We start from the raw sequence: 13,936 nt of genomic DNA on the forward strand, positions 1-13,936 counted from the left end.
TCCAGTAGTTCCCCCCTCCGGTTTTCACCAAGGGGTAGAGCGAGAGGCAGGCTCTCAAGCTGTTGAGCACCAAGGCCTGACCCGACCCGCAGACGATTCTATTGCCGGAGAGTGGCAGATCGTTGGCCTGCGCCAAGGCCGTCAACCGACTACTAGAGCTGAGCACCGCCACTACATCCACCGCGCTGGTAAAGTACAGGAGGATTCGGTTCTGTCAAAGAACCCTTTCGAGCATTTATCACAACACCAACCAGTCGGACGATGGGCCCCCTCAAATCACTAGCAAGGGTCCCTCCGGGCCCCCCCCGGCTTGGCAGCCGATCTCTCGCCGAGATGACTTCTCCGACTCTCAATTTCCAGTGAGGCCAGCTAGCCCCACTGACCCCCGGCAAACCCCTCCCTGCACCACTCTCCGGTGGATCACTCCCATCCGCTCCCGTCCACCTCTTCTCCCCCCCCCCCCCCCCCCCCCCCCCCCCACCTCGTCATCACCCATCCTCGCCTCTGACTCTTCTCGCAGAACAGCCCCCCCCCTGCCCCACCCTTTTCCTCAGAGCCCTCTCCCCCCCTCCCTCCACCTCTCCAGAGCGCTCCCTCCGCCCTCCTGCAGCGCCCAACCCGAAGAGGAGACAGCCGGCGAGCTCCATCCGCCGCTTGATTCATCGGTTCTCTGAGCCGGTAGAGCTGACCATCGTCACTTCCCTGATGAAGACTCTCTTGCTAGTCCCCACGTGGGCCCCCCAAGGCCTTCGGACTACTTGTGGATTATAGTTTCTTTCGATGCCTTACGGTGGAGGGAACTTCTACTTTTAAGGAGGCAATGGCTCCTAATTGGATATGTGTGGTGTTTCATCATTCCAGACCTTCTACGCCAGAAAGTGGTGCATTGATCTTCTCCTTCTCCTTGAGTGTAGCCCCGACGACGGAGTGGGATTCGGAGTCGGTGGCTACCGCCATCCAAGGGGCAGGCAGTAGAGCTCTCACACCATCTTCATGATCTTCGCATCACCAACGTTCTCCCCCACCTCTGGCCCCTGGCTAGGATGGAGCTGGGAGGCTCCGGCCATAGAGATCAGGACAGGGAGGTGGTGTCCTCCAGCCTAGTGGTGCTGTTTTTCATGTTCCTTCATATCTCAGTTGTTGCAGTGGATTTTTTCTTAGGCTCTGCCATGAGCACCTTAGATTTGGGCTTGGTGAGATCAGTAGATTTTTGCACGAGGCAACACAATAGATTGGAGGGATTTTGAGTAGGAGAGGAGCCTAAGGAGTGGTCTTGCCTCCTCTCAAGCGGCTTCAGGAGAGTTCCCCCAACAGTCCATGGATTGAGAGTCAGCTTGTTGTCACCCATACGGAGATCAGATCCATCCAGGAGAGGAGGGTGGAGTACAGGTACCATGCTAGAGATCACCGGGGACTTCTTTGAGATTGCAGGTCCCCCATAGACAAAGAGACGGTATCCACATGCTGCGAGGTCAAGATGGAGCTATTGTTTCTGACCCCCCCCCCCCCCCCCCCAAAAAAAAAAATGTGAGAACCATAGCGATAGATTTTTTCCAATCTCTCCTCATGGGCGCCCCATTATCCCCCCACGTGATGGACGCACACGAGAGGGTCTCACGGCACAAGAGAGAGGTGGTTCCTCTTGCTTTACGGTCCTTATTGACTCCCTTCAGAGCAGAGGAGCTTGCAGAGGCATTGACAGCTCTCCCTAGGGGAAAATGCTCGCGGGAAGACAGGCTACTCGAAGGGCGCCTTACATAAGATCCCAGTGTGGCAAAGAAAGAAAGAAACTGGTAGCAGAGGAGCTTGCAGAGGCATTGACAGCTCTCCCTAGGGGAAAATGCTCGCGGGAAGACGGGCTACCAGTTTCTTTCTTTCTTTGCCACACTGGGATCTTATGTAAGGCGCCCTTCGAGCAGCCCTCAATGAGATTATGATCAAAGGTGCCATGCCTGAGAGATTTTCAGAGGGTTTGATACACGATTCCTAAGGAGGGTGGTGACAAATTGGAGATCCAACAGTGGAGACCCGTCACCCTTCTTGGGATGGCCTACAAGATCTTGGCCAAGGCCATCAGTCAGAGAATTCAGCCTTTCCTCCCTGACTTGATTTATTACACTCAAACAGGTTTTGTTCAGGATCGGAGCATTCTAGATAACATCTTTACTCTCTAGGAGGCGACAGCTTCAGCCAGGCTGCGGCAGAAAGACCTCATAGTGCTCCTCCTTGACTTTGAAAAAGCGTATGATAGGGTTGATCAGAGCTTTCTCGAGGGCACAATGCATCAGATGGGATTTCCAATGGAGTGGATCCATGGTGTTTCAAGCCTTTACTTAGCCTCTCACAATCAGGTACTCATTTAGGGAGCTCGAGGCGACAGATTCCCCCTTTCTTGCTCGATCCGGTAGGGCTATCCACTGGCACCTTCCCTTTTCCTATTCGTTGCCGAGGCCATGAGCGATTTCTTCTCCGCTCAGGAGACGGGACCTCCAAGGATTGCGTCTCCCTTTCCATACTCAAGAGGAGTTGCTGGACTCAAAGTTTACAGATAACACAGCAACATACCTAACCGGAGATGTGGGTGCGGTTTCTGGGTAGGCTCTACACCTGCCCCAACCTAGTGCCCAGTTGAGGCTTTCCACTGGGTCCCGAGGGCCACTCCAGTTCCCTATCTGGGATCCCATGTGGGCATCGATATCTCTCTAGAGCAGCAGCTTGCCCCTCTTCTTCTGAGCATTCGAAAGAAGCTTTAGTACTGGAGCTCTACAAGGCTCTCCTTAGCTGGTCCAGTGGTGGTGGCAAACCAAGTCCTTGCCACCAGTACGTTACTTCGTTTTCTCGAGAGCATGTATTGGTCAAGTACAGCAGTTGATCCGAAACTTCTTGTAGGCCAACACTGATGGCAAGCCCGCCCGGGCCAAGGTGGCTTGGAGAAAGATCATTCAGCCACAATACAGAGGGGGCCTTGGCATCATTGATCCTGCCATCCAGAGCCACACCCTCCTGGGCAAGCTGATTGTTAGAGGACTCCTCCTTGGTGGTGAGCCTTGGAAGGACTTCGACTTGGCCCGAATTTCAGCCCGTACCCTGAGCCTAAGGGCCCCTGGTCATAGACCACTAGGTGGATCTTCACTGAGATGAGGGCCCACGGATTTAGCCCACCTTTTGAGGACGGATTTGCAGCCAGCCTACTCCGAGCTTGGGATCACCTCAAGCCGGCCCTTAGGCAATTAGCTCCAGTAGCTCCAGTAGCTTCAGAGGAGCGTCTTCGGCAACCCTTGATCTGGAATCCCCTGCTCTATTTACCCAATGGCCATATGTTGGAGGCCAGACCTTATGTATCATGGAGAGCGTTGAGCATAGGACCCGCTAAGTCCATTGGAGATTGGCTCACACAAGTAGCTGCCCCCAGAGGTCTGAGCCCATCTGCCGTGGAAGACGGGCAATGAGATCAGCTCAGAGAATCCTGATAAGGTGGTCCGAAGAGTTGACAGCGTGCACGGTATGGATACTCAATCAATCTTAGTTGACACGGATAGGATTTCGTGATATACTAGGACTCACAGGAGAGGTCTGGCATGGATCAAGGGTAGAGACAGACTCAGCCTCAACATCGACTCTGCCATTCCCTAGGAGTGGCTGACACCTATCCTAAACCCAACCCCCCCACAGTGACTAGGCATGTTTACTAGGCATGATATTCTCTTCGCAGTTCATGGCGCACATGAGGGATGTGGTTTGCTTACTTTTTCTATTGGTCCCCATGGTAGATTAGAGAGATCAGAGTCCCCTTTGGAGGATTTCATTGGCTACACCTTACAGAGGGTGAGGGTGATTGGGTTTCATGCACATGAGTGGCACATAGACCCCCCACCGGCCAAGGTGACCAGGGAGAGGCTCTGGCAGCTATGGATTTGGGAGAGCCGGTCCCCGCGCCTCTAGTGGGACCCAGGGAGAAAGGACTTGGCATGATCCTGGTGATCGAGAGGAGACTCTAGATACCCCCTTCTTTGCATACACACCATGGCTAGGTCGCAGGATTCAGATGCCCGAGGTTGATGGCACCCCGGTAGCAACAATACAGGGCCTCTCAGAGCGTTTTCTCTCAAATTTTTGGAAGAGGCTCTGGGATAATTTGGCCTCGAAAGATTATCCTCTTTCTTTGGCTGATAGCACACATGAGCCATTGGTGGTCGACTAGCCACTTGTCCGAGCTGCGGCCACCCTCAGGAGTCTCAGCAACTCTGTCTTTGGGATTGCCCGTAGGCTCAATAGGGTTGGCAGCGGATTCTCCGCATCTTCATGATGGACAAGACCTCGACCGTATCATTACATGGGGCACTATTGCTTGGGTTACAGAGGCTAAGATTTCCATGGCTTATGAGGAGGAAGGTGGGGGGCTAACCCTTCAGGTCACTCACCTTTGCATTTTGGCAGTTCCAGTCCTAGCCCCATCTACTGACCACTCGGCTCATGTCAGAGATGGGAGATTTCCAGTAGCATTGTAGCCTGGCACATATGGAGAGCTAGATGCAACGTAGCCATCGAGGGTACCCATACTATGCCTGCGGTGTCCATCAGGAGCATCTGGCTAGACATCATCCATACCCTCCGTGACAAGTGGGGGAAGCTACAGGGTGGCTCTGACCGCATGCGAAAGCAGCGGAAAGCTTTCTTGAGACTCTGGTGGCCCGGCCCTCCGCGGCCAGTGGGGGAAGCTACAGGGTGGCTCTAACCGCATGTGAAAGCGGCGGAAAGCTTTCTTGAAACTCTGGCGGCCTGGCCCTTTTCTCACCGAGGTGGTGATCCCACTTGGCATTATCGACCACCTCTTTGCTTATTCCCTCCCCCTCCCCCTGTATGAGATAGCCTTCTCCTCATAGAGGGGCCAACAGGAGGACAAGTGCATCTCTCTCTATCTATTGATTATTTGATCCCCACTCCTCACATGGAGGCAAGTTTGTATCTAGCCCTTCGTGGTTGTATTTAGCCCTTCATGGCTGTTTTTTATTAATAGAAGGATCTTTTTCCCGGGAAAAAAAAAACGAGTACAAGCATAGGACATTTAACACGTACTCCTTCACTTAATAGTTTCACCAATTTAGCTTATTTGCATTCTACTATTGTCTAAGCAACTAATACCACATCGAAATAGTCAAGGCACACCGTGCCATCACTATAGCCCATTGGTTGAAAGTAGATTAATCACATTCCTCATTATACCTTCTGTTCTGAGGGGTTCTTCTCTTGAAGGTTTCATTACACAAGGAAATGAGTTTTAAGCACCACAGCATAGACGAGGAAGTGGAATTTCTCATCAAGAGATGGGTTAATGGTGTATAGGCATATAACCATTATGTGATTTTAGAAAATTGTCTAGCAATATGAAAAGGTTCGTGCAAAGCCAGCATCCACAAGCATCTGGGCAGAAGTTGACATAGCCCAAGAGCTTCTACGCCAGAGTTCACACAAGTATACTAAAAGTAAAATTGCTAGCTGCAGCACCTTTTTCAATAGATGGGCCCTGCCCTGGTGGTAGGGGATCCCGGGCTTTCCTCCAACCAATGACACGTTTGAATCCTGTCAACTGTGCAATCAAGCTTGACTGACTTCCATCCACCAATGAATTTTCCATAATATTTGTCACTGTTGAGCTACGGGGATGAATATTAGAAGAACAGAGAAATTGATGCATTGCAGATGGAGCTCACGCAGTCCCAATTACAGAAGCCTCATGTGAAAGGAATGGTGGAGAAAGCAGACTTTGGCACAGCTAGTACATGCATAAAAGACCTCTGAAAAATGTGTGGAAGATGCCTTAATTTTGCAGAGGGGAGAAACCACTGCAATCAACAAAAAAGAGCTGGATGAGATACTGATGGAATGTAGTGTTTGACAACAAGGTGATGTCGATTTGTTTTAATAAACCTTCTACTTGGGGCTGAGATATTAAGGTCTTTAAGAAAGCATACCATATGGCTTTATAGAGACATAGTGGTTATAAAACAATGGCTGCCAGTGGGACAGACGGAGAGTTGGACAGGCGAGATGATGGCCGAACTAAAATGGACCCCCGGTAATGGGTAAGAATTTTAGAGTGACCAACCTTATTGTATGTCACATAATCAAGTTGTGACCCCTTTCAGATACATGATTACAAGACTATTCAAGCCATTACATGCAGCCTACTCTGGAGTCATAACACAAAGCTCACCACCATGTTTTCCCATTTTAGTAACAGAAATAAGAGCTCACCGCAACCCTGTGTATCGACGTGTTTGCAGCGTATAAAGGAAGGCACTGAAAAGTTTACCAAGAAAAGATGATACTTCATGCTAGAAAAACAGAAAGAAAAGTTTTCTGATAGCATGCATTAACAATACCTAACAACTAAGAGGGCTTGAACAGTTACCTTCAACATGATTACAGAGAATGGTAAGCTCAAGGCTTGGGGAGCCTTTATTCTGGGAACTCTGGATACTTGCTGACTGAACGACGGACGCAACATGAGTTGGCAAGACACATAAGCTCGAGAACAATGCGTCATTGCCAAAACCCTATTACTAATTGTATTCAATGATTCCATTGATCTTTTGATCGCATTAAGATTAATTTTTCTGCCACCACCTTGCCCTTGAGCTGCAGGAGTGCCATGCATACTAAGTGCTCCGCTTGCTTTGAAAACATCAAACCTGTCGGAGTAATTCTCTACAAAAAGCAAAGATTCTTATTTTGACAAAGAAAAACTTCCTTCTTAATAAAGAAAAACACGCTTTGTCAGAAGGTCTCATATACATATACATACATGCACATCATACACATACATAAATACACACATGCATGCATACATTGCAAGCATCCATACATATGGCACATGTACATATGACATACATATGTACATTGCATGCATTCATATATGTCTACCATATATACTTAAGTACATACCCATGAACTATTGTTGCATGAAATGGGAACAGCGCAGGGTGCAAAACAGGATTAGTTTGGAATGGAGATGGAACTGTATGATGTAAAATATATACATGATCATGAAAAAATAAGAACAGGAACAAGGGAACGGGAACGGGAACGGCGGGGAATGGGAAAAGGAATTTCTGCACTCCATTAAGGCAGAATGGCTGTTTCCTACAATTATGCCACGTACGTTGCACACATGCATCTACGCATCCATGCATTGCGTAAATTGCAACATACATACATTGCATGCACACAAACCACCATTGCATGTGGCCTGCACATGCGTACGCACATTTATATTTATATTTTTACATACAAGCACGTTGGTGCATGTGTCCACGTGTGCACCCTAAACCTTGAAATGGCTATAGGAGTATCTAAAACGCAAGAGACAACCAGAAAGCCTCAAAAAAAACACATACCAGGAAGATGTATAGATGCTTCTGCCAAAGCACAAGCTGTGGAGTTGTCACCCTAATAAGAAGACGTGTGCACGCACACATGAACACATAGACAAATTTAGTTGAAGTCCAAAATTCACAAGGAATCCGTTGAAGTTGAACTTGAAGTTGTATAGTGTCCTTGAACAACAATTACCTTGTCCACATGGCTGATCGAAAATTCCATAAACCTTGTCAGCAAAGTGTTAGCCTCTTTCCACAAAGCAAGCAGGTTCTCATCTTTTACCTTGATTTGGCCCATCATCTGATCCATGATAAAAACTACAGAAAACCTAAGCATTTACTATGACATTGAAATACTGGCCTTGTCACAAGCTAAATATTCCTCCAAAGTACCTGCTTATAGATGAGAAGCGCATCTCCCTGTATGTTTATATGTGAAACACTGCAGTCGAGGGCTGCTTGCAGCCCGATAACAAGGGCTTGATAATGAGCAACATTGCGAGTTGCTACCCCTAGCCCTTGTCTAATCTCTAAATGCTGTATAATTTTCACAAATAACAATTGAGAAATATGGATTCAATATGAGGGGTTTTCCAAATCATATTTTGCAAAAAAAATCCACATAAGGGGGCCCTTCTCAATGGGTTTGTCAAGAAAAAGATTCATAGGTGTAAAGGACTTCATAGATACACTTTTGCACACACGAGAGAGAGAGAGAGAGAGAGAGAAACTTTTTTTAACGTCTTCAAAAGACCACTCAAGTGTTACACTGATCCTGGTAAAACAGAAAAATAAAACACTGGAAAAAGACTACTAGCTACAAATACAAGTAGCATCCTCAGGAATACAATAGGACGATGACCCAAGGTCCAAGGAACATCAAGCTAGGGTGGCTGGTGGAGAGGTCTCATCATCATCCTCAGGAACTGTGTAAAGGCCATCAATGTCCACATGTCCTGTGTGGCTCCCGTATCCACTGTGGTGGGCTCTCATGCCTCCCTATCCACCCCTCTAGAGAGAAATGAAAATGAAATGAAATGTTATATTAACGTCTTCAAAAGGCCATAATGACCTATGAGACCAAAAAGTTACATCATGGTGGATCTGATACAATGTCAGGATAAAAAACCAGAAAATGAAAAATAAAGATGATACTACTGGCACCTAGAAAATGAAACCCTTATAGAGAGAGAGAGAGAGACTTAAGTCTTCAAAAGACCCAGAGGGTCTAGCGCTGTGGCTCCCCCCCGTATGCATGACTGCACGAGGCATCCTTCAGCATCCATCGCTTCTGCGCACTTCCCCTGCCCCCTCTTCCTGTGCGCAGCCGCCCTCCTTCACCGCATCCCCCCACTGCCCCCACCTCGCTGCCATCCACCCCTCCCTGTGGCGCCTGCCGCCTGAGCCCCCTCCGCCTTCTTCCTTCGTGCCGCCCTGCCTTCCACCTCCGGCCTGAGCTCTCCACCTCGATCTTCTGCCTTCATACCACCCTGCCTCCTGTCCGCCTCCTCAACACCACCTCCTTCTCCAGTTCGTAAGCCACCCGGCTCCCTTCTCCCTTTGCATTCAGGGCCTCCGCCTCTCCAGCCTATCACCCCCTTATCCCCTTCATCGTCTCCCTGTACATGTGCTTTCAGCTTTCACGCAGTTTCTGTTTTAGGCAAGTTTCCACAACTTCTGGTCTTCGAACCTCCAAGAAGACTCCATGGCAAAAACTGCTCCATTGTAACACGCAGAAGCTCTGGGAGTCTTCTTTCAGCCCTAAACACCACTGAGAACATGCTGATGCAAAAACACAGACAGAAGGGAGAGTAGAGAGAGAGAGAGAGAGAGAGAGAGAGAGAGAGAGAGAGAGAGCTGGAAATTCAGTATATTCATATGGTACAAAAAGGTACCCCTAATCTACAGCCATAGGCTGCCTTCATAAAAGGTGGAATACACCAAAACAACTCCTAGTCTAGACCCACACCCAAAGGGGGAGTGAATGACTCAAACAATGAGCACCTACACCTATTTATAGGCCCTTTGAACCATTGGAGTGCTGGCCGACTGCTGGTCGGCCAACCGACTGGCATACATTCTTTATAAATGCTGAGGCGCCTGAATCTGGTACAGCCGACTCCACTGTGTGCAGCCGACAGCCCCCTATCTTGCAGCCGGCAGCCTCTTTCAAATCTTCCATGCCTTGCTCCAAGTCCAACACTGCCACTTCTGCACTTTGTGCTCAAAATCCTAGCTCTAATCTATTTTTCTGGTTGCCCCCTTCAGGATTAGTTCCATGTTATGCCCATGGGCAAGCATGCACATGACATCCCCCTCTGCTAAACTTGATGACGGGATACCAACTTATTCTTGGATGACTGTAATCATCCCATTCTTTTTCCCGAAGTCCCTTTGTCATCCATCCATCTGACAACCCTTTTCTCTGAAAACCCAGCCCAGTCTCCAAAACCACCCTAACTCTGAATAAGATCTATGCATTTGTTCCATCCAGTCCCCAATCCGTTCATGCCCTCACTCTGAACAATGTCTTGGTCTTCATTCTTGAGAAATGAGTCTGGCACTCACATCACCCCTTGGAGGATATCCTCCGTTGGGACCGTTGCCCGAAAACCTATCTGGCTCCTCACAGGACTGCCATCCCCTGTGGCTTTGTGGAACACCACCAACAAACCTCCTTGGAGCTCTTCCCGATCTTGTGTTCCTTGCCTTGGGCTTCATACCCCTATACCTTGGACCTGTACACCATCATATGGGACTGAATCAGCGTTTAGCCTTGCTGAGCCTGATGCTCTGATACCAATGTAACATGCGGAAGCTCTAGGAGTCTTCTTCAACCCTAAACACCACTGAGAACATGCTGATGCAAAAACGCAGACAGTAGAGAGAGAGAGAAATGAAATGAAATGAAATGATATATTAACGTCTTCAAAAGGCCAAAATGACCTATGAGACCAAAAAGGTTACAACAATTGGTGGATCTGATACAATGTCTGTGTAAGGAAAGCTAAAAACAACTAAACAACTAACTGAAACTGAAACAACTATGAGGAAAAGTACGGTACTACGAACTCCTAATGGATAACATCTAGGAGGAAAACTCCAGCAACAAAGGTAAGCATCATACACATCACTATCCAAAGATGTCTCTCATCGGTCGATGGCGGATATCCTCAATGTCCTCCATGGTGAGTACTCTGACTGGACGTCTCCCATGCCGTGCTAGTATGGTCCTGATCCTCTGTTGTAGTCTCCGCCGGTGTCGAGATGGGCCTCTCATCTTGGGGCGCCTGGACCGCCCCAGCTCTATAGCCCGATCAATCAGTGTACCTCTGGTGCGGCTGTACTCTGGGGCTAGCTGCAATGCCTGCTGACCTGACTGCTCAATCTCTGGTCGAAAGAAGTCTGTAATCTGCCTCTGTAGGTGTCTCTCCCTCTCTGATCCCCTCCCTCTCAGGAGACCCTCTCTATGTCTACGCAGCTCCAGCAAGTACAATCCGAGGCATCTCTGATCCTGGTATCTCATGACTCTAGAAAGTGGTCCAAAGCCCTCTCTAAACAGGCAGTGAAAACGGCCTCGTATCTCATAATATACTGGACAGTGACATATGTAATGTAACTCTGTCTCTGGCTCCATCTGGCACAGCTGACAAATCCTGGCCTCAGCTGGTACTCCTCTGAATCTGCCAGTCTCAATCTCTAGCTGGTGTGAGGATGTGCGCATCTGACCAATAGCACACCGTACCCCATGAGAAAGATGAGTATCCATGTAGCTGGGTCTAATCACAAACCCATCCTCCGTGAGCTGGAGAAGATGATCTCTATAGAAAGCCATCTTCGTACCAAGCTCCTGTGTCAGCTGTATCCATGTCCTCCTAGTGTCCAGCTGAGTCAAGTCTTGCCTGATAAGTCTGGTAATCTCTGCCCGTGTGAGAGAGAGGGAGGGTGCATCCCGGGAGTACTGAAATGGAGGTAGCCTGTCCATACTAAAGCCATGCAGTTGGAACCAAGCTGTCATCTGTGCATACCAACATGATCCGTCTCCCTGTGATGCCAACTGTCGTGAAGACTCCAGGGCTAAGCGAGCATATCTGTCTCTAGGGAGAGCCCAAGTGCTATGTATAAAGGAGACTGATCGAGTGAGTGCCTCTACTACCAATGGGGGGGCAGCCATCTCTGCACGGATAATATCATGTGGTACGGAGGCCTTGGCCCTAATCATCCGGGAAATCATAGAAACCAAGGACCTCTCCATACGTCTCCATCCATCAGTGCTACCAGCTCGGCTGTGGTGATCCACTGAGGGTCCCCATATCTCCACTCCATACAGCATGGCTGAAGTGACCAAAGTGTCAAAGAGCCACAGCTTTGTTCGAGGTTCCTGAAACTGAACCTGCGAACACATCCTCTCTAGTCTCCCCAATGCTGCATAAGCTCTGGTCAATCTGGTCTCCGCTAATCTCCTCAAGGAAAATAGTGGGCCACTAAAAACCACACCAAGGTAAGTATATGCATCTGTACACTCCACTGTCTCCTGACCATATGTAAAGGTGGGCATTGACCTCCTAACCCACTGTGCTGTGGTGTTAAACACCATCACCTTGGTTTTACCAAGGTTAACAGACAATCCACTGTCCTCTGCAAACATGTGCAATGCATCCAAATGACGCTGCATCCCCTCTGGAGAATCTGAGATCAGCACAATATCATCAGCATACAATAACAACGGAATCCATGTCCCTGCTAGCTGTGCTCCTCTGTCACCCTCCCGCTCTACATAGTCCGAAACCTCATCCACATACATCCCAAATAAGGTGGGGGAAAGGGGGCAGCCCTGTTTCACCCCAATAGTGGAGTGAACCATCTCAGATATACCCTGGGTAGTACGTACCTACCCCACAACTGTCCTGTATAAAGCCATGATTCCCCAAATCAGCTCTGTGGGCACTCCCATCTCCTGTAGTCTGCACATCAGTCTGGCTCTCGGTACTGTGTCAAAAGCTTTGCGGAAATCCACAAAGCAACAATAAATCCTCCTGCCATATAATCTGCCCTCCTCAATAATAGCTCTGAGTGTCAAGATATGGTCAAGAGTGGAGAAACCTCTCCTGAACCCTGCCTGCCCTGATGCACGTATGCCCTCTCTCTCTGCCCATCTACTCAACTCCTGCTCAAGAATAGATGCATATAATCTAGCCAATGTGTGACCAATCATGATGGTACGATAATTCCCAGGAAGCATGGGATCCCCTGACTTGAAGATAGGTGGACATATTCCAAGTCTCAGGAAAACCCTCACACATGGCTCGGTTAAACATCATAGCAATAAGCTCTGCAAGCATATCTCTGGCATGAATAAAGTGCTCTGCTACCAAACCATCATGATCATATGCTCTCCCAGTCCTCATCCTGTCAATAGCTTTCCTTACCATCTCAGCAGTAAAGAAAGCACACGTCTCTGGGCATGGCTCCGATGGGTCTGGCAGGGGCGGCTGTCCTGGTGCTGTGTACAGGGATGCTGCATACTCACCCCAAATCTCTGTGGAGGTAATGGCTGGTGATGGTGAATGCTCATGGAATAGTCTCCATGCCTTGCCTGAGTCCTGACTCATAAACAACTGGTACAAATCCCTCTCTAACTGAGCAAGATAAGCCCTCTTCTTCCGTCGCACTAGGTGCCGGAAGGTAATCCGTGACTGTCTGTGAGTGGTAACACCCATGAGCACCTCTCTCTGTAATCTGATCCTCATCTCTCTGCACTCCTCATCATACCAACTGTTCTGGGACATGTTCCCAGATCGTCTCCGTGTAGGCTGACTATGGGGATATGCCTCTGCTGCTGCAGCATGAAGCGTCTCTATCAATATCTGAGTGAGCTCATCTAATGGCCGTCCCGGCTCCTCGGCACATAGGCGTCTGTATATCTCATCCGTGTATACGGTGTCAGTCTCCCTCGTAAAGGTATAACGAGTGTGTGTGGAGACCTGTCCCAATGGAGCGGTGCTGAACTGAAATGTGAGAGTGAAGGACAAGATAGCATGATCCACTGCTATTCCAACCGGCCTAGTGCCTACCATAAAATCCTGAAAAGAGGGAATGAGACTGGGCTGAGCCATAACATAGTCCACTGTACTAGCACCATGCCGATGTGGAAAGCTAGTGAAACCGCCCGATGTTGGGAATCTCTGTAGGCCATTCAGGATGGCCAATCCATGTGCAATCCCCATGTCTATCAAATACCGCCCATACACTGTATGTTCCTCATCTTGTGAGAGTCTAGATAGGCCCATATCCCTAACATCAAGCTCCCTCAACATCTCCTCTGAGGTATCATAAAATACTGTCTGGTTATGGGCGGTCCTGGCATTGAACCTAGCCTACTCATCTCTGCGGACTATATGTATCAGTGGCTGTAGCTCCTCTCTAAACAATACTGCCACTCCTCCTGAGCCCCGTCCTCTATGCTCTGAACGAGTCTCCTGTCTACAAGCTGTCTCCCATCGGTATCCACTAACATGTGGCATGGACTGTCCAGGAGCCTGATGCGTCTCACAGTA

At 48.9% G+C, this 13,936-nt stretch overlaps 1 protein-coding gene across 2 annotated transcripts in view; it reads right to left on the reverse strand.

Annotated features, from left to right (window-relative positions):
- Positions 1-5,152: 5,152 nt before the first annotated feature.
- Positions 5,153-13,936, reverse strand: part of LOC147634546 (uncharacterized) — a 56,225-nt gene continuing 47,441 nt past the window's right edge. The window contains exons 10-15 of one of the 2 annotated variants that reach the window (XM_086803635.1): positions 7,773-7,916; positions 7,573-7,680; positions 7,398-7,449; positions 6,413-6,708; positions 6,256-6,300; positions 5,153-5,843 (exon numbers count right to left, since the gene is read on the reverse strand). In XM_086803635.1, coding sequence (XP_086659761.1) covers positions 5,733-5,843; positions 6,256-6,300; positions 6,413-6,708; positions 7,398-7,449; positions 7,573-7,680; positions 7,773-7,916 — 756 coding nt within the window. In that variant the 3' untranslated portion in view covers positions 5,153-5,732. The remainder of the gene's footprint in view (positions 5,844-6,255; positions 6,301-6,412; positions 6,709-7,397; positions 7,450-7,572; positions 7,681-7,772; positions 7,917-13,936) is intronic. The other variant, XM_086803636.1, reaches the window with a different exon arrangement.

This window comes from Cibotium barometz, chromosome 10, assembly GCF_041138505.1.
Source record: "Cibotium barometz isolate CiBa-2024 chromosome 10, ASM4113850v1, whole genome shotgun sequence".
Lineage (NCBI taxonomy): Eukaryota > Viridiplantae > Streptophyta > Polypodiopsida > Cyatheales > Cibotiaceae > Cibotium > Cibotium barometz.